This window comes from Drosophila subpulchrella, chromosome 2L (assembly GCF_014743375.2).
Source record: "Drosophila subpulchrella strain 33 F10 #4 breed RU33 chromosome 2L, RU_Dsub_v1.1 Primary Assembly, whole genome shotgun sequence".
NCBI classification, from domain to species: Eukaryota; Metazoa; Arthropoda; class Insecta; order Diptera; family Drosophilidae; genus Drosophila; species Drosophila subpulchrella.
The window spans coordinates 8,823,962-8,844,542 of record NC_050610.1 but is presented as its reverse complement, the minus strand read 5'-3'; the positions used below and the strand labels follow the sequence as shown (position 1 = coordinate 8,844,542).

General features: G+C 48.5%; 4 protein-coding genes across 6 annotated transcripts in view; 3 read left to right on the top strand and 1 right to left on the bottom strand.

The window, feature by feature from the left end:
* Positions 1 to 218: 218 nt before the first annotated feature.
* On the top strand, positions 219 to 3,044 carry LOC119547177 (cartilage oligomeric matrix protein-like). Its single transcript, XM_037853910.1, has 4 exons — positions 219 to 542; positions 1,097 to 2,580; positions 2,637 to 2,770; positions 2,840 to 3,044. Exons 2-4 carry the CDS (start codon positions 1,223 to 1,225, stop codon positions 2,908 to 2,910), a joined length of 1,563 nt encoding a protein of 520 aa, XP_037709838.1. The 5' UTR covers positions 219 to 542; positions 1,097 to 1,222; the 3' UTR covers positions 2,911 to 3,044.
* A 65-nt stretch (positions 3,045 to 3,109) lies between these two features.
* Positions 3,110 to 4,989, top strand: LOC119547176. Its single transcript, XM_037853909.1, has 2 exons — positions 3,110 to 3,265; positions 3,338 to 4,989. The coding sequence occupies exon 2, from the start codon at positions 3,347 to 3,349 to the stop codon at positions 4,799 to 4,801; it is 1,455 nt and encodes a 484-aa protein (XP_037709837.1). The 5' UTR covers positions 3,110 to 3,265; positions 3,338 to 3,346; the 3' UTR covers positions 4,802 to 4,989.
* A 528-nt stretch (positions 4,990 to 5,517) lies between these two features.
* Positions 5,518 to 6,382, top strand: LOC119548657. The gene has a single exon (XM_037856070.1). It carries the CDS (start codon positions 5,628 to 5,630, stop codon positions 6,264 to 6,266), a length of 639 nt encoding a protein of 212 aa, XP_037711998.1. The 5' UTR covers positions 5,518 to 5,627; the 3' UTR covers positions 6,267 to 6,382.
* The window catches only part of LOC119548655, a 34,421-nt gene continuing 20,124 nt past the window's right edge, over positions 6,285 to 20,581 (bottom strand). For 2 of the 3 annotated variants that reach the window (XM_037856068.1, XM_037856067.1), the window contains 10 exons: positions 18,185 to 19,615; positions 17,828 to 18,030; positions 16,269 to 17,759; positions 10,320 to 15,638; positions 9,881 to 10,256; positions 9,697 to 9,822; positions 9,476 to 9,571; positions 7,562 to 8,949; positions 7,057 to 7,167; positions 6,285 to 6,994 (listed from right to left, as the gene is read on the bottom strand). In XM_037856068.1, the coding sequence (XP_037711996.1) occupies positions 6,963 to 6,994; positions 7,057 to 7,167; positions 7,562 to 8,949; positions 9,476 to 9,571; positions 9,697 to 9,822; positions 9,881 to 10,256; positions 10,320 to 15,638; positions 16,269 to 17,759; positions 17,828 to 18,030; positions 18,185 to 19,615 (10,573 nt within the window). In that variant the 3' untranslated portion in view covers positions 6,285 to 6,962. The remainder of the gene's footprint in view (positions 6,995 to 7,056; positions 7,168 to 7,561; positions 8,950 to 9,475; positions 9,572 to 9,696; positions 9,823 to 9,880; positions 10,257 to 10,319; positions 15,639 to 16,268; positions 17,760 to 17,827; positions 18,031 to 18,184; positions 19,616 to 20,581) is intronic. The other variant, XM_037856069.1, reaches the window with a different exon arrangement.

Here is a 20,581-nt window from a genome sequence, read left to right as displayed (position 1 = left end):
GAAAAGTGCAATGATGCGATTTTGATTAAACACATTTTCGTTCAGATACATTTTAAAACTTGATCTGTGTAAAGATAACACGAGTGGGACAATTTTTTGTTTGATTAGTAGTCATTTTACAGCATTTTAAAGTCACCTGATATCATTCGATTCAATACATTCCAATCATTTATCTTAAATCTTACTTTGTATTTGCTATTATTTTTTTTAACGAATAAGGTGCCCAATGCCTGCAGGTTGGCTATCCACCCTATTTCCATTGCTTCTCTTGCCCGGTGGGTCACGAGGTGAACGGCACAACCTGCCAGGATATAAATGAGTGCGAGGTGTACTATCCCTGCGACGATCTTACGAGCTGCACCAATCTCAGTCCGGGCTTCCAATGCGGTCCGTGTCCTGTCGGCTTTGATGGAACCCATGCCCATGGCTATTACGCCGAGTACTATTCCCTGGATTATCGCAAGCAAACGTGCCTAGATATTGACGAGTGCCGGACTGGATTCTTCCGATGCCCTGATCATTCCACCTGCATAAATGAGATTGTGAGTAAAATTGAACAATTGTTTAAAATCTATAATATGGTTTATAAATACAAATAATTTAAAAATATAATTTGTTACATTACATGTAATATATTATATAAAAGAAAGAACATAGACTGTTAAAAAAAATGTATGATATGGTTTATGTAAAGTTATTCCCAATTTGAATGGTAATGTTCATATTTATAACAGCATTTACTAAATCAAAATGTTAAAAAACTGACTTGGGTTTTTAAAGAAATTTTACCAGCATTGTAGCCTTTAAGTTACTTGACATCAATCCAATTTGTCTCTTATATGCTGCTTATTTTGATAAAAATATCCCTTCTGTTTCTGTAAGATACTTTAAAGGTAAACCATTTTTAAATAATAGCTTAATTTGAAAAAATTAACCGAATCTAACAAATTTAATTTTACTTGGGTAATATCATAAGTACTAATTTGTTTTGGTTTTTTTATTGTACTACTTTTTAGTGTTAAATCTACTAAATCTAAAACTTACTTTTTCTGAGTGACTTAATTCTATTCTTCTTCTTCTTCGTATTCTTCCCCAGGGCTCCTACAGATGCCAGTGCCACGAAGGCTATGTGACGAACAGCACGTACAGCTGCCTGGACAGATCCTCGGTGTCCGTGTGTCCAGATGGAACTGTTTGTGACCGCAATGCCGTGTGCCTGCGGATGGACAACTTGCTCCACAGGTGCCACTGTAGTGTGGGATGGGCAGGCAATGGATTGCTTTGCGGAAGGGACTCCGATATGGATGGATGGCCGGACCAGAAGCTCGAATGCCCGGATCTGCACTGCCAGCGGGACAACTGCCCGAGGCTGCCCAATTCGGGTCAGGAGGACGTCGATCTGGATGGTTATGGCGATGGGTGCGACGAAGACGCCGATGGCGACAATGTCCAGAACACTCAGGATAATTGCCCGCTGAACTACAACACGGAGCAGGTGGACTCCGATGGCGACAGGGTGGGCGATGTGTGCGACAACTGTGTGCTGAAGTACAATCCCAGGCAGCTGGACACGGATGAGGATGGTCTGGGGGATGAGTGCGACGGGGATATCGATAATGATTCCATACCCAATGAGCTGGACAACTGCCCACTGCTCCCAAATCCCAGTCAATCGGATGGGGACAACGATGGTGTGGGCAACGTGTGTGACAACTGCCCGAATCTTCCTAATCCCGATCAGAAGGATCGCGATATGGATTTTGTAGGCGACGCTTGTCACCGGGACATTGATGGCGATGACGATGGGGTGCCAAACTCACTGGACAACTGCCCTATGGTCAGTAACTCGGATCAGCTGGACACCGATGGGGATGGAACGGGCGATGAGTGCGATGATGACATGGATGGCGATGGCATACCCAACTACAAGGACAACTGTCCGCTGGCCAGTAATCCGAAGCAGGAGGACTTCAATCGCAATGGCAAGGGTGATTGTTGCGAGGAGGACGAGGACGTGGATGGAGTGCCCAATTCCATTGATAATTGTCCCAACAACTCTATGATACAGCACACGGATTTCCGCACCCTGCAAACCATCCCATTGGATCCGAAGGGCTTATCGCAAGCCGATCCCAACTGGGTGGTGCATGCCAATGGCACCGAAATTGTGCAGACCCTCAACTCGGATCCCGGGTTGGCCGTGGGCAAAGATGCCTTCGGCGGTGTGGATTTCGATGGCACCTTCTATATCAACGATGATACGGATGACGACTATGCAGGCTTTGTTTTTAGCTACCAGAGTAGCTACAAATACTATGTGGTGCAGTGGAAGAAGGGCACTCAGACCTACTGGGAGCCAAGACCCTTCACTGCCTCTGCGGCTCCCGGGATCCAGATCAAGCTGGTCAACAGCACCGAGGGTCCTGGGCCCACGATGCGGAATAGTTTGTGGCATGAGGGCAATACCGATGGGGAGGCCAGGCTGTTGTGGAAGGATCCGAAGAACATTGCCTGGAAGGAGAGAACCTCCTACCGCTGGTCTCTGGTGCATCGACCGGCCATTGGCCTCATCCGCCTGCAGTGAGTGATGGTTGAGAGTTCCCATGTCCCATGTCTTGAATATCTTCTTCCCACAGAATGTACGAGGGCCATCGCCTCATCTTCGACTCAGGCAATGTTTTCGACTCCACTCTGAAGGGCGGACGCCTGGGCGTGTTCTGCTTCTCGCAAAGGATGATTATATGGTCCAACCTACAGTACAAGTGCAATAGTAAGTTAAAGTTGCCAGGGAATTTTCCAACTCTTAATTCACCTTTTTATATATCTATCCATTAAACAGACCGCGTAAAACCCCTGATCTACAATGATCTATCCGATTATCTTAAGACGAAGGTGGAGTTGCAGGACTGAAGAAAACCCCCACCCTGAAAATACTTTTTTGCCATCAATTTTAACCAAATTAAATAGTAATTCTACCACTTAGTTAATAAAAGAGTTGCCAACCGAGTTGGCCATTTAAGACACATTAACCAACACGAAAAAAGGCCACCCATCAAGTTGGTCATGACTCTGTATAAATCAGAAAAAGACCAATTGTCAATTTCAGTTAGTCGACTTGTCTCAGTTAGGCGAACACACTTACGCTAGGGAACATTTTCATTGGCGATAGAAGGGAAAATACATAACGCAAACAGTAAAAACATACAGAGCGGTGAAACTAGTTAACCGGGTTAAATTCAGTCAGTCTTGCTAAAATTTGTTAAGGGTAAGTACGAGCAGAGAGCTTGGGAATGTGTTGTGTTGTTCCAAATTGAGTTGAATTCATTCGAGCATCCAGATAGCAACGATGGCCAGCTGCGAAGTCCAAGAGACTCGATCCCAGGACGAGTTGAAGAAGACTGAGAACACCAAAAACGTTAAGAATTCGGAGGAACGGGGGCCATTAAATTTTAAATCTAATAACGATATGGATGCGGTGGCTACTCCCTCATCGGAGACTGATCTGCGTTCTTCGCGCGGTTCGGTGACCAAGATGACTAGGATTCCGGCTCCCATTTATATGGGTCCTAGTGGTAGCCATCATCAGATTAGCAGCCGAATGTACAGCTCAGTGCTGGTTCCAGATCCCAAAGTACACAACTCCTTGGAGGACCATCAGCTGACCAACGACTCTGGCATCCAGATGGAGTCCTCGATGTCCGAGTTGCCCGAGACCCCATTGTCGGTCAGACCCAGTCCCATACTGCAGACGATTCTCGACAGGATTCCGGGCACTAGCAGTGAAATAGAACTTCGACGGGCTGAGGAGCAGACTCTCAAGGAACTTCAACGAGTCGTTGCCGAAATGGAGGCCGAAGTGGCCCTAGATGATATGGATATGCAGGATCTGCAGCTCGATAATGACCAATACCAGGTCGAACCGGGGGAAGAAAACCACAACATAACCCCAGAGGTCGGAAATATCCCCGAGAAGTCTGGCCTGGATATGGAACAGCTTTCTGCTGATGAAACCCAGCAGAAACAACCCAGCGTTTCTGAAGAACCACCGACTAATGAAGAACTATCAGTGGACAATCTACAGCTGAAGCAAGAAGAATGTGCGGCGAAAGAAGAATCTGTGACTGAGGAAGCTGCAAAAGGGGAAGAGCTGGAACTTTTTGAGAAACTGGCCCATGAGCCAGCCCCTGATGATCCGCAGATAGTTCTCCAAGAGCCCACCGAGGAATCAGTGGTCCAAGAACCTGAAAAGTCTGTACCCGAATCCCTAATGGACGAGCTTGAAATGGCGATTGGTGGGGGTTGCGAAACCGAAGAGGACCGACTTCTCAGGGAGCAATTCGAGAGAAGCCCAATGGGTTTGAAATTTCCGCGCCCAGCGGATGAGAACATGTCCACCATTTCGGAGATGGGACTGACCTCCCGTCCCTCGCTAGATGGATCGGTGGAGAGCGATCGCCGGATGGTTCCCTTGGAGGAACTGTTCGATCCCGAGCACAATGTGGAGCTACTGCGTCAGCTCTTGCAGTCTGGATCCCAAGAGAACGTCACCGAGGCAGAGCCAGTCCTAGACGATAGTGAAATTGTGAAGGAGAAGGAAACGGAGGCGGCGGAAACAGATGAGGAAGCGGAAATGGAAACCGAAACCGAGTTTGAGGAGGAAACCGATTTGGCCGACAAGCAGACTAGCAAGTCATTCAGTTACTATCGACGCCTTGTCAGTCGCAAACTCCTGAAGCTCAGCTATCCCATACTATTCTGCAGCCTGGCTATCAGTCTGATCTACCTATCTCGCAAGGAGTAGGCCACCGTTTTGAAAATTGAAATTAGAATTTAAACAAATGACCAGAAACAACCGATTTGACTCCGGCTGATATGTACATATCGTGCAACGCTGTTCAAAATCGCCCAACGCATTGGCACTGAGTGCCTGAAATTAAATCTATTTTCCAAATAAATATGCTCATATAAAGCAATTTTACACCGTTTCAATTTTCCAAGTTTTATATATATATTTAAATTAAAGCGCCTATTACTTTACCTTCTTTTGAAAATGAGCGCCAGATTGCGTAGTGGGCAGATAAAAAAGTGTTGGGAAGGAAAGAAATAATCGATAAATATTAATCGATTGACTGGCCCTTAACGTAATTTCAAATTCGTAGTTTGGTTTACTTTACACGTTATTTAGGGCCTTATAGAAACTATCCATTTAAGTTTATCCGACTTTTGAGATGTAAGCCATCTAAAGACTTAAAATTAAGTCCCAAAACGTGATAGAACATTCCCAATGTATATTTATTTTATTTGATATTCCTATGTAGCATTTCCCAAAAATCACTGCGAAGATTGGATTATTTATCACATTTTATTTTGTCAAAGAAAATATAAAAACAAATGTGTTTTGTTTTTCTGATTTCCATTTTTTAATAGGCAAGTAGTAAACAAAAATGATAGTGTAATATTACTAACGTTGTTTAAAACCAAATAAAAATAATCGTAGTATCATTTGAAATACTATCATTCACTTTTTAAAAATCTATTTTAGTAAAAATACATCTATTAAATTTGGATTCCTTTCCAAATCGTTCATTGCAAATTCAAAGTTGAATAGAAGTGCGTCAAGTACAAGAATGACTTCCTTGGAGTGTGTTCTCGTTGCTGGCCTGTGCCACGTGATGCATTACCTAGCTTGGTCTTCAAAGAGATCGGATATTCCAAGGCTACAGTTACCCTCTCTGGTTGTTGGTCTTGCTGCGATGGATCTAATATGGGACAACTGCTTCATTCCCCGGCGTCTTCAAATTATGCCGAGAGTCCTCAAACGTATCTACGAGTTGGCAGTGGCTTTTCTTCTATTGGAGATTGCCGTACAAGTCATCTGGAAGACAGTCGAGAATGGTTGTTTTCTGCTGATCAAGACAATACTGATCGGAACGGGCTTCGTGTCTGAGTATAATTATTACAAGTACGAGAACTACTGGGTGGGCAGCGTTACTGTGCCTCTGTCCTTTCTGATCCTCGCATTTGCCGGACATGCAACCGACCACTTCCATTTGCTGCACGACTGCTTCTTTGAGGTCCAGACAAAGGTACATTTGCGAGTGAACGAGTCTCTTAAGTATATCATCCAAAATCCAAGAGGTATAAAGAAGAAGCTAAAAAACATCGTGCCGACTCTTCAAAAGCACAAGGACCTCATTCGCAAGCAGCGTCGTGGAAGGACATTCGTGAGTCACATCAATCGCAACGTCGAACTCCCTCGCCAATAAATTAGAACAACTGGTACCTCGTCTTCAATTAGATTCGTTTGTTTCTTTTATTTTATACAAGAAAATTTATAAAATTAATTGTCATACATAATAATTAAATTGCTTTTATTAAATTACAAAATAACGACTATATTTGATTTGCTTTTTACAGCACTCGCGAATTTGTTCAACAAGCTTGGACAATCTATATGGTTGGAAAAATCTACGTTTCTATATATATATGTATATATATATTAGTATATATGTATTGCAATTTGGTACCGCGTCAAGCATGGTATTTTCGAGTTTCTTGTATAGGTAAATAATACTTAAGATTAAAACAATATTTCATTCATTATATTAGGCATAAGTTCGACTTAATTTCATGTAGTTTGCATACCTAAAGAGCACATATGGGAATTACTAATTTAAGATTTATTGTCTCGTCTCGCGTTTTCAAGCAGCTCTCGAAGCCTTGCATTAAGCCACGTAATATCCGAGATTGAGATTGGTACTGAAGTTGGATCGAAAGCGATGTCGCAGTTATTACGTTGATTCAATGCAAGGCTCTCCAGTGAGTATTTTTGGGGGCAGTGTTGGTTCACTGTTCTGACAGTGAGTTTGCCGCTGCATCCCGTTCTCTATTTATGACCACATTTTACATTAAAGCAGCTTTGTTATCTGTAATTTATCTCTTCTAAATCGCGACTCGTTGTTTTACTGCACTTCGCTATCACTATCACTCTTTTCTGCAAGAAATAGATCGGATATTTTAATATTGGGATACTTTAAAGTTATATGTAAGACTTACCCTTCTTGCCTGTGTAGGCGTGACGTTTCAGTCGATCGTATAAGTCTTCTTTAGTTCCATAGAGCGAGGCATTGGACCTGGCCAATGTACTCATCTTGCCGCCATGCAGACCTGTTTAAATATTAAAGATAAATAGGATTTAATATTTTGATTGATTTTAAAAATGTATAGTGTTCTGATAGGCGTATCATGGTAAATGCTGAAAGACTGAGAGACGAAAAACAAAGTAGAGCACTTTCGTCTTGATTTCAAGAACGTTACTTCTCAAATGAGTAAGAATAAGAGGATTTAAATGGTGAGCCAGGATCGGTTATATCTTAAATTCACAATATCGAGATTAAGTGTTCTCATTCCACAATATAAAGTCGAGAGCACATTCGTCTTGATATCAAGAATCTTTCATCTTCAGGAAGTGTGAAGAAAAAGTGGGATCGTGTAATCATTACTTGCTTTTTTTTGGATAATGGATTTAATTTTAACTAAGACTTATCTTGTTATAACTTACCATCCTTCATGTATGTTTCATTGTAGAAGTTGGGCATCTCCCAGCCATCCTCCTCGTCGTCGTAGTAGTGCGCATAGGTGCTGTGGTGCGAGGGCGCGATGGACTCCGCGTAGGGCGTGTGGGCGCCGTAGTAAAAGTTCACCTGCGATCCGGTTTGGTCAATCGCTGGCGTCAGCATCTTCTTGGGATCCCTGCGCTTCGTGGAGCGCACGCAGATCATCCAAATGAGCAGTACGATGATAATGATGAAGATCACCGCTCCGGCGATGCCACCGGCAATGTAGGCGAACTCGGATCGTTCGGCGCAATGAGGTCCCGTGAAGGAGCCAACGCAGCGGCAAGAGGGCGTTCCCTTAAGATCCTTGACACAGGCACCCGAGTTTTCACAGTAGCCGTCGCAAACATCCGTGCAGGCCATTCCCGTTCCATTAAAGCCAGGCTTGCACTCGCACTTGAAGTCCGAAGTCTCCGGCACCATGATGCAGTACGCATTCACATCGCAGTGCGGCTTGCCCTCGGCAATGTGTTCGCAGGGATTGGTGCACTCGCTCTTCGAGGTGGCTCCGGTGATCTTTGTACTGTGATTGGGTGGACACTGCAGACAGGCGGTCTGCTGTGACTCCGACTGGTAGAAGCCCTTGCGGCACTCGATGCACATGTTCTGGGTGGCGTTCAGATACGTACCCGCCGAGCAGACGGGCAGGGTGCACTCTTCCACTGAACTGGCGCCCACCTTGGGCGTCGTCCTGCCCAGCGGACAGGCAGCGCAGGATGGCTGGACGCCCTGCAGGCGGTAGGTGCCACGTGGGCAGGGCTCACAGCGTCCATCGGCTCCCAATTGCTGGCCGGAACTGCACTCATCGCGACACTCCTTGCGCGACGTGGCCTCCGTGGAGCGAGTGGTCTGTCCCAGGCCACACAGCTCACAGCCGAAGGATCCTTCGTTGGGCTGATAGAATCCATGGCCGCAGGAGCGGCACAGACCCGTCTCCGCATCGAAGTACTTGCCGGCCGGGCAGCGCTCCTTGCAGTCAGCCGCTGAGCGGGCACCTGGTCCTGCGGTCACTCCTGGTCTTCCGGCGATCACCGGGCACTTGCTGCACTGCAGCTGCCCAGCCTCCGACTGGTAGGTTCCGCGGGAGCAAGCTATACACGTCTTGTTTGCACTGTCGTAGAAGGTTCCAATGGCACAGGGCACACAGTCGGGGATCATCACCACCTGGCCCACTGGACAAGCGTACTCCGAGCCCAGTTCCAAGGAAGCTGGATCCGGAACTGTGTTGGGCAGAATCTCTTGCACTGCAAACTGATCGTCTTCAAGGATGAGCTTCTCCAACAATTGCTTGACACTAGATCGTTCACCAGTCGATGTGTGCACCACAGGATCACTGGAGGGTAACAGAAACAAGGTTAATTAGTTAGGGTTAAACGACATTTTCTAAACCGAATTAAATTAAAAAACATGGTAATGTCCAGATTAAGAGTTGTAAGTTAAGAATCACAATGATGTTCTATAATCATGAACATTTCAAATATTTAGTTTAGATTAAAATATAACTATTTTCTTAACATTTTTAAAAAATATAATAAAAATATTGTATGGATCTCTGATAAATTTTAAAAGCATGTTTTTAAAGTTGTAGTGTATTCTTTATCCTTGGTTTAACTTTTGTGACACTTAACATTACTTGTTCTGGACATTGATAAGTAAGCCTTAACATTGGGTTAGAACGCATAGACATGTAACATGAGGTTAGACAAGCATTAGGTTTGATTGGATGGATGTTGGATTAGACTGAGACTGAGACTGGTTGTTGGTAGTACTGGGTGCAGATTTGATGCTGGGCAGATCGGGTGCAATTTGTCGGATTTGGTTATTCGTAAGGTGAACCAACAAAGGAGTGCTAGACATACTTTACAGCCGGGAAGGCTATCTCCAGGGTGTATGTATCGCCGCCAGTTTGTTGGCGTCCCTGGCGACCCGTCAAAGTCAGATCGTCATCCTCCTCGCTGCAAATTTGGTTAACAAACACACACAAAACACATATAGCATATACACAGTGTACACGGGTATAAACGACGGATATCAGGACATGCTAGATGTTGGATTTTTAGGGTATCATGCAACTACTTACTTGACCACTGGAAGTTCCGCCTCCATTACATAGACTCCACCATCCTTGGACTGGCGACGCACTCGGTTGTTCTGGGCAGCTCGGTAATGATCGCATTTCACATCGATCTGGATGTCCTTGCATTCCCTGGATTGTAAAATTGAATAAGAAATGGATTTCCCTCAGAAGCAAAACTAAAACAAACCTTGTTCCTTCAATGGCAAAAGAGCAGAAGTTCCAGTCCCTGTTGAGACCATTAACCGAGTTGGTGACCTTCTGACGGAGCACCGCCTGACCAGCCTTGTTGCAAAGCACATCCGAGGGGAAGAGCATCTTGATGCGGAACACACGCTGGGCGGGCTTCGAGGGTGAGCAGGATGGGTAGACCAGTGGCATGGAGGGTTCCCGCGTGGGTCGCCAAAAGCCCTCGGCTCCGCAGGTGTAGAACTCGGGCACCTGCTCCGAGAATCGCAGACCGGTATTACAGGCAATTTCGCAGACCTTGAACTGTCCACCAGCTCCCCAATCCTTGCACACCTGCGATCCTCCGACAGGATCCGCCAAAGCTGGACAGAAGTCGGCTGTAAAATAGTGTTAATGAAATTAATAAAAATTCTCAAAAAAGACTCTACCCCAATACTTACTAAGCAGAGAAACCTTGAAGCTGCAGGAGGCAGTATTTCCAGCTGCATCGGATGCAATGTAGGTGATGTCATAGGTGCCCCAAAGTAGGGTGGTTCCTGATCGGTGTCCATTGCGCTCATAGATCTTGGTCACGCCAATGTTGTCGCTGAAGTGCGGCTCATCCCAGGTGACCACCGCGGATCCGTTCTTGGCAATCACCCACAGATCTCCGGGGCAGTGCTCCACTACTGGTGGTTCCTTGTCCACTACCAATTGTTGACAATTGGCTCCAGTGTAGCCCACAGGACACTTGCGTTGTCCGCAGAGGGAGGGCACATTGCGCTCCACTCCACCGGATGTGACTTCATATCCCGCCCAGTTGAGGATGAGACCAGGATAGAGAACCGGTTCAGATCGGCAGTCGCGCACCTGTTTCTGGATCTCCGAGGTGATGTCGAGGGCTCGGGCCCAAACCTGAGCCTTGGTAACGGTGCCCTGGAAGCCAGAATCCGAGTAGGCCAGCTCGTTGGTAAGACCATAGGGCTGAGGACGTCCCAGCACTGCCCAGAGGTACCCAGGCAGAGTGCCACCCGCTCCGTATTCCATCTTACTAGCAATCAGACCTTCGGTAATCAATTGAAGTTGTCCGGAGATTCCATCCCAGACTACGGCCACATGATGCCACTGTCCGTCGTTAACGGAGGTGTACTCTCCGAAGCTCAGGAAGGCATCAGATTGGTCCTCGAACAGGGAAACTTGAACACCACTGGAATGAGCCTGGAGGAGCATTCGGCGGCGTTGGGTCATCCGAGCGGATTCCACGCCGTACAGAGTAAAGAAGATACCGGGGTCGTCCTTCTGGGCAAACTGCACCCACATGGCCACTGTCAAGCTGTTGGCCTCTCCCGTGGGGAAGGGTACAACCTGGGCAGCCGTGGATCGCGAAGGATCGCTGAAGTACAGATCGTAGTCCACCTGGATGGCCTTTCGGCAGTCATCGCCGGTCATGTTAAACGGACACTGGCAATAGAAGCCGTTGGTCAGATCCACGCAGGTGGCGCCTGGAGGGCAGGAATTGTCCTTGCAGTCCACGATGTCCTGTTCGCAATTGTGTCCAGTAAAGCCAGGAGGGCACTGGCATTTGTAGCCAGCTCCATTGTCCACGCAGGTAGCTCCGTTCTGACAGACCTGCTCCTCGCAAGCATCGTATTCGTACTGACAACCGATACCAGAGTAATCCGCAGGACAACTGCAGTTCAGGCCGGAACCGAAGTCCTGGCACTTGCCACCATGCATACAAGGATCGCCGATACAGCGTTCTGGGGCAGTTTCGCAGTTCTTGCCATCCGTTCCACTGGGACACACGCAGAAGTAGTCCTGGAACAGGTCAATGCAACTGGCGTCATTCTGGCAAGGAGCCTGCGCTCCACAAGTGGTAACCTGCTGCTCGCAGCGCATTCCACTCCAACCAGGTTCACAGCCACACTCGAAGCCACCGACGCGATCCCGGCAGAGCCCATTGTTCAAGCAGGGCTGTGCCTCGCAGTCATCGATATCGGTAGCGCACAGCGGTCCCTTGAATCCATCGCGGCAGACGCACTCAAACTTGTTGTCCAGGTCGAGGCAGCGTTCCGTGCCCACGGGATTGCAGGGGTCACTCAGGCACTCGTCGATCTCAGCCTCACAGGAGAGACCCACATAACCAGGACGGCACTTGCAGCTGAATCCGTCTAGCTGATCCACACAGGTTGCTCCATGCTGGCAGGGATTGGAGGCACAGTCGTCGATGGTGTGCTGGCAGTTCTTGCCCGTGTAGCCGGGCTCACAATTGCAACTGTATCCATCGACCAGGTCCACGCAGGTTCCCTCGTTGGCGCAGGGTCGGTTCTCGCAGTCGTCGATGTTCTGGTCACAGGCCGATCCCGTCCAGCCCGGATGGCAGACGCACTCGTGGTCGAAGAGTCGGTCCACACAGGTGCCATGCTTGCAGGGTTCCGAGAGACAGAGGTCGATCTTCTGCTCGCATCGCTTGCCAGTGAATCCTGGTGGGCAGGCACACTGGAAGTCGTTGACTAGATCCGTACAATTGGCGCCCAACAGGCAGGGGTTCTCCGAACAGTCGTTGATGTTCTGCTCGCAGTGGATGCCCTCCCATCCTGGGACACACTCGCACTTGTAGCGACCCTGCTCTAGGGCATGGCAACTAGCTCCATTTCCGCAAGGATTACCATTCGCTGTGCAGGGATCAATGGTTACATCGCACTGATCTCCAGTGTAGCCACTGCGGCACAGGCAGGTCACATTTTTATAGCCCGGTTCATTCTTGCACATGGCTCTGGCGGGGCAGGTATCGTTTCCACAGTCACTGGTCTCCTCCTGGCAATTGATGCCGGAGTAACCAGCTGGACAGTCGCAGCGGTAGCCCTGAGGAAGGTCCTTGCACTGACCACCGTTGTAGCAGGGTTGGGAGGCGCACTCGTCGATGTCCTGTTCGCAACGACGTCCGGAGAATCCGGCGGGACAGAAGCACTGGATGTCATGACCCATGGGCACACAGAGTCCTCCATGTTGGCAGGCACCCTCACCACAAACCACTGGCTTGCACTGTTCCCTTCCCTTGGAGGCAGCGGCATCGGTTCTCATGTTACTCGGGCACTCGTTGCAGCTCTGTGCTCCGGCGGCTCCCTGGTAGTGATGCAGTGGGCAGGGCGAACAGGGGGCCAATCCGGTGGCGGAATACGTTCCTGGAGCGCACTTGGCGCGACACAGATCCTTGTTCGAGGCAGCCGGCTGGTAGGTGAAGCTCTGAGCCGGACAGGCCTGACAGTCCTTAAATCCACCCGTTGGTGGCTCGGCGGTGAAAGAGTTGCGTGGACACTCCAGGCAAGGAACCAGTCCAGTGGGTGAGTAAGTACCATAACCACAGACGGGTATGCAGTCCGCCTGTGACTTGGTGCCCTCCTCCTTGGTGTAAGTTCCGGCGGGACAGCGCAGGCAGGTTCCCTGGCGATCGCGGTTCTGGTAGTAGCCCCTCGGGCAGTAGGTGCAGCTGTTCTGACCCTCGGACACATAGGTTCCGGCAGGACAGTGCAGACAGCGCGGCACATCGCTGGTGTCCATGTTAAGCACCTCACCCACATTGCAGTTGAAGCCCCTCGAGATATTCGATTTTAGAGCCCTAAGTGGTGGACACTGGTTACCAATGCTGGCAATATTCAGAAGGTCATCGATCACGGCACTGGCATACGGAACACTCAAGTCGAAGATCAGGTTTAGGGTGGAGCCACAAAGGTCATACAACTGTGGCTGACGCACAGCCGGCAGGATGGAGAGTATGAAGTCCATCTTGACCACGTTCTCCTCCAGCAGCGAGGGCACCGACTTCACAAAGGTTACGTTCATCTGCACATTGACCGCCGAGCAGCGTTGCGATAGCAACTGGTTCAATCCACTGTAATGCTGGGATAGAACTTCTTGGTACTGACCCAGGCAGGATTGGGCAACAGCTCCATTGGCACGATAGGTGATGGAGGCGGTCACATGGTACGCAGCTTGCTCCGTGTTCTCGGACACACAATCAGGAACCACGGATGTGGGACGCCACAGACGGGAAGTCTCGCAGGAGAAGGTCTTCAGAGGCTCTCCATCCGTGAAACGGAATCCTGGCTTGCAGGTGGCTATACACTCGATTCCACGGTCTCCAGGCAGACAGTTAATAGCTCCATTGGCCGGTGGCTGCAGCTCCCAGTCCACACAAGGTGAGGCTTTCACGGAGACCTGGAAGTGACAGGCTGCCCGGTTGTTGTACTTATCCGTAGCCGTAACCGTTACGTTCTCAAAGTTTCCAATCTTAATGGTGGCACTTTCGGGGCTAAACTGAAGTTTAACCTCTCCCGTGTCATCGGAGGTCTTGATCCTCTTGCGAGTATCATTGAAGTTCACAGTATAGCTATCCTGACGATCCACCAACTCAATCACATAACTCTGAGGGCATTGGAGTAGTGGTGGTGTGACATCGGGAACAGTGATGTTGATCTCACAGATGGCTACATTACCATCGTAGTCGAAAGCCACATACTTCACAACCGTATCCTTGAAGATGTAGCTGGGAGTACGGAAATTCTGGGGCTTAATCTCCAGACGTGCTATCGATCCTGAGTTATCCACAGCCGTGGGTTCGGTGAAGTTCACTGGTAGTACTCCGCCATTCTCATCGCGACGCACCACAATCGGTTGCTGGGGGCAGTTCTGGAAGATCGGTGGCTCATTGTCTACACAAGGGGAGTATCCGTAGTCATAACCCAACAGAGGTTCCTGTTTCGGCTCCTCACAACCCATCAGCTCGAACTTCAGACAGGCGTTGTCCATGTAGCTCACTATTCCCAGGATCACGAAGCGCGCCTGCACGAACTTGGGAAGCGTGATCATGGCCAGCTCACCGTAGTTGCCAGGATCCCGCATGGTCAGGTTGAAGTTGGGGAAGTACACCACGTAGTTCTCGCTCTCGGCCTGCTTATAGAAGAATCGAATCTCTGTGGGCCTGCCCACAATATCGTTGGTCACCACTCCCTTGACCAGGATGGCCTTCACGCGGTAAATCTGTCCCAAATCCACGCTCACATAGGTGAATGCCTCCTGCTTTCCACACCATCCAGTGGCGGAGTTTAGTCGTATGTTCTTAGCCTCATAGTTGGGTCGCTCAGAGGTAGCATTGATGGCCGAATCTGGAATCCTGCCGGATCCCAAGCCCAGAGGCTTGATGACCTTGCACTCCGGCTCGCGGATGCAGGTAATGGGCCTGGGGTTGATCAGGATGTAGCCAGGACGATTGCAGCCGAAGTACACCTCCGAGCTCTGCTCGTAGCTGCGGGCAATCTGGCGACCATCTGCGGGTCTACCAGGATCCTCGCAAACTGGTCCCTCGCAGCGCAGATCTCCGAAATCCCATATTCCATCGGCTCCACAGCGAACCACGTTGTCATGTCGACCCGTCTGTCCAGCCAACTTGAAGGTGTTCTGGCAACCGAAGAAGAAGCTGCTCTGATAGCGCGTGTCCACAAATTGTCCGTACTCCGCTCCCGGCGTGGGCATGGGCGAGTAGCAGTCAACACGGGGACAGGAGGGCTGCATTCCCGATAGCCAGTAGTCGGGCAGACCCGGCTTTGGGTCGTACACGCACTGCCGGAAACCGGATGAGGCGGTGGCTCTCAGTTGGCGTCCCGCCGATCCGCATGTAATGGTCACATTATCGCGGAAGGGCACTAGCACGGACTCGGGATCCGGACGGGCCACAGTCAGACCCTCCAGCTTATCATCGGGCAGGGAAACGCACTTGGCATCTAGAAAGGAAAATGTAGAAATATTAATGTAAATTCATAGTTTTAAAGTAATCCTTTATTCTTTTCGAACAGAATTTAGGAAGGTAAGCTCTATTTCTCACAATCTTTGAGTCTCATAAAAATGATATGATATTATTATGCCTATATTGTTTAGCACCTCCTCACATAACTTTGAATCGGTCGAGATAGAAACAAAGTATTTAGGAAAGTTTTAGTTATAGAAGTTCGACTATAGACCATCGACTAAAATAAAATTAGGAAAGAAATGTATTTAGGAATGTTCAAAATGTGGAAGTTCGATATTATGTACCCAAAGTAATATTACAATATTACATTACATTTACCCGCACACCAAACAGGAATGTTTACCTGTTTGGTGTGCCGGTAAATGTAAAAAGAAGAAAATAGTTTTAGTAAAATTCAGCTATAGATATAGACATTTCTGTCAAGGAAGTTTCCATTTTGAACTCCAATTGGTGGAATATATAGGCGCTAAGTGGTGTTATTATCACACATAGTTTCATAACTTATGAATCATAAGAGTCAGTAAAGCTTAGGTTATAAGAGATACCACTATCTGGTTCTAGTCCCAGTTGAATACATTTTTTAATAGATCGCGAATATACTTACAATTGCACTCTGGTACGGTGGCATTCCACTGACCGCTGGACAGGCACAGGGCAGCCGCGCTGCCGCTCATGATGTAGCCGAAGTGGCACTGGAAGCGGACCACATCCCCAAAGTGGTATTCATTCTTATCGCTCAGCAGTTGTCCATTCTCCGGAGCCTCAAGCTCGGGACACATCAATGGCACACAGGTCTTGTTGCGCTGGTAGGTGTCCCCATCACGTTCTCCGGACTCCGAGCGTTCGATGTGATAGCCAGCCGTTCCGTTGGAGGTGTACAGCTGGTAGCCAGTGTTGCAGCCACAGGCGAATCCTCCCGGGGAGTTGATGCACTTCTGGTCACAGCCGCCGTTGTTCTTGCTGCACTCGTTGATGTCCACACAATCCAGGCGCGTGCAACCCATCAGTTCCATGCGCAGACAAGGAGCACCCACGTAGTCCTGGATGCGGAAGCGGATGTAGCGAGCCTCGATGGGCAGGGGGAGATTCAGGATGGACAGCGTGGGCTCCAGGATGCGGAACTCCACGGCAGTGCCATCGGGATTGGCATAATCCTTGAACACATCCGTCAAATCATTGGTGTACTGCAGCCGCACTGCCGAACTAAATGCCACATTGCCATCGGGACGTTGCACGGACATGGTGCGGAAGCCACGAAGAATGGTGGGTGCCTTGAGGTCAATGAGGATCCAGTTGGCTCCCGGCTCCGAGGAGCCACCGCACCAGCCATTCGTGTTCAATCGCAGCTGCGTCTTGCTGTATCCAGGCTCACTAACCGAAGTGCTGATGCTATCATCCGGAATGCCTCCATTACCCAATCCCAAATCCGCCACTGGCCTGCACTCCGTGGTGGCCGTGAATCCGGATCTACATTGGCAGTGGAAGGAGCCATTGGTGTTCTGGCACTCGGTGGTGGTCAAATCGCACTGGGAGGAGCTGCACTCGTTGATGTCCTCGCAGGTTGGAGGCTGTTCGAATTTCTGAGCCTCGCTGCATCGCATAATGTTGCTACCGATCAGTTTGTATCCCTTGAAGCACTGCACCCTGGCCTCGTCGCCAAAGAGATAGGCTCTCGAGGATTCCACAACAAAGCCGTTGGCAATCTCTGGGAACTCAAAGCACCTTTTGCGGGTACACCTGGGCACATCTCCGCTCCAGGTGCCGTTAGACATACAGGTCAACACAGGATGACCGTTCCTTTCGTAACCCGGCTCACATTCGTACTGGACAATGGTGCCATAGCTGCGACCTCCACCATTCAGTAGGGTTACATTGGCATGGGCCACTTCCTGCAGGGCGGCGCACTGGGAGGCCAGGCAATGGGGCTGCCTCTCCCAGCGACCATCTGGCAGACACGAGATCTTCTCGATCGGAGCACCCGAGGCAAAGGCGAAGCCGGCATAGCACTGGTACATGGCGATACCCCGATAGGTCACATTCGAGGAGCCAATGGAGAAACCGTTGTCGATTTGTGGCACAGGACCGCAGTAGACCTCTGGATTGGATTGGGTTTTAATCAATTAGTAAAGGTACTCTTATATGGATTATATGGTCTAGACTCACCCTGACACTTGGGTATGTAGGAGACACTCCAGTTGCCACCGCGCAGACATTCAGTAACCAGTCGCGTCTTGCCGGTGGCAAACTCCTGTCCAATGGGACATGTAAAGCTGACCAGCGTACCGAAAGCGGTGTCGCGACTGGAGGCCAAGGCTCCAATTCCGGGCTGCAGTTCCGGGCAATCGGCCGAGAAGGTGGCCGACCATCTGAGGGGGGAAGAAGATTATTAGATGATGACACTTTGGATTTTCGAAAGATCTTTGAAAAGATCTTGGATGAAATGTTTACAGAACAGAAGCTTATGTTCCGTTTCGGGTAATGGGTTTTCATTTAAAGGTGTTAGAATTATAAACTACTTACCCAGCAGCGTTGTGTAGGGCATCCGAGGTGAACTTGATGAGCATCTCACCGGATGAGGCAGTCAGGGTTAGTTTGGGCGCCGCAGGACCCGTAAATCCATTGCCAGAATGTAGGCGTAAACCGGAGGTGGAGGATCCGTCAAACACCTGGACATTGTCACTCTTGTGGACGGTGAACTTGTCGAACTTCAGGGAGAGCGGGGCACGGGCATTGTTGCGGATGGTGAAGTAGCACTCCTGGTTCTTGGGGTAGTCCGCTAATCCAAAGGCGGGTGAGGTGACAGTGCCATTTCTGGCGGTGATCGTGGCCTTGCAACCCTGAATGTACCTCAGACTGAATCCCTTGCCGGCCTCACCCAAACTGGACTTGAAGTACAGGTACAGAGCATTGCCCGTTGAGATGATAACCCGATTGTTCTGGGCAGTCTTGCCGGTCAGCTTGGCAATGGTGCGACTCATGGGCGAATCACCATCGCGGATCATCAGGTAGTCGCGCCCCTCGGCGATATCTAGATCGTCCACCTCGATGGAGATGATGCGACCAGGCTGGGCCTTGATCACATACAGGCACTCCAGGCCGCCGGGGTATTGCTTTGGGTAGTTGGGGCTGGTAAGGATCTGGCGCTGCAGCGTGGCCTTCAGAATGCCCCCACAGTTCTTGGCCTCCGTCTTCCAGGTGGCACGGAAACCCTTGCGCTCCACACTGCCATCCGTGGTGAACTTGACAATCATAAAGTTGGAGGCAGACACAAAAGGCTGGGTGGTCAAGTCCTGTTTACCACTCAGCGTGGCCAGTGACACGGACTTGTCCTCGGTGCGACCACCAACCAGGATCTGCACGGTATCGAAGGTCTTCTCCGTCTCAAAGTCCTGGAACTGCAGGATGATGTTGCTGCCCAGTGGTCCCTCCAGTGTCCACTTGCACTTGCTCAGAGCTCCATATTTATGCGGGTAGTTGGGGGTCTCGATCACATCTCCACCAGATTGCATGTGGTAGTGGCACTGAGCGGGACAGTCCAGTTCATCGGTTCCATCGCCACAATCATCGCTACCATCGCACTTGAAAGCCTGGTTGATGCACTTGCCGTTGGCGCAGTGGAGGGCTCCCTGTGGACAGGCTTGGGCCCGGCACATGAACGGGAGCAGGGACTCACAGGTCCCGAGATCCCAGCTCTGCGATTTTCCAGCGAAACCAGCCGCAACACACTCTCCGGATTCGGCATTCGGCTGATGCAGCGACCAGTAGCCGGAGTACTGGGAGATCAGAGCCCCGGAAGCGGACTCCAAGGTGTTGGTGCGCAGGTCATCCAGGGAGGCCAATCCCAGCCAGTACTTATCAGACGCCCTCTGGTTGGGATCACTGGCCCGGGCGATGGACAGGGTTTCGTTGTTCTCCGCATAACTGTCGATGGCCACCAGTTCGGCACCGTATCTGAAAAAAATATGAACCTTTTAATACTTTCCTATTTTTTTCCCAAATCAATTATCTAGTTATTTTCTTATTATTAATAAAATAAAAAAAAAACCAAAAATCTAAAGCTTTTATTACTATAAACCTTATATCTTATCTTCTAAATAAAATAGCTTTTCTAAAAAGTGGGGAGACCAACTGGCAGCAAAAACAGTTTGACATAGAAACCTACAAAGAACCAAAGATCTTAAATAATTTCAAATCAATTTCTAAAAGTGTAATCATTTCAATTTAAATAAATTTATTTCTCTTTAGTTGTACTATACTCATAAGTAAATAAAATTTTAAAAGTAAACATCTATAGATACATATATGAATAATAATTGAATTTTAAATTTCGAGTTCGATATAAAAAATAAAATAATATTTTATTGCAAATTGAATTTGGAAATACTGTAATTTATATAGATAATAATATGGTAATTAAATTTTCGTCAAGCATTTTTTAATTCAATGAAAAATATTGACATACCATAATACAATTGATTCGATTAAAAATACAAGAAAATATGACTTAAAATACACAATAAAATGTTCAGAGCTTGATAAGTGACATTTCTTATTAAATAAATTATTCAATTAAATCAGTTACACCAACCATGAAAAAATGTCGATTCTTATCAGCATAAACACGATAATTATTTAATTTTCCCCAAGAAAAGTTGGCCAGGGAGGATATGGGCGATTAGTATTCCGCTCTTGACCAAGCTTCCGTTGCCGGGCGTAATGCAACTTCAATTATGCAGCTGCGCTTTACTTTCTATTTTCTGTTTCTATCTCAATTATGTTGTGCTGCTGCATGTGGATATGGATTGGGGGGAAATCGGGCTCACTACACGTAAAACTTTCATTTCCAATCGCTAAACTCACTTTGATTTCAATCTCATAACTTGGAGTTCTGCGGGCCCAGCGAGAAAAACAAGTTTC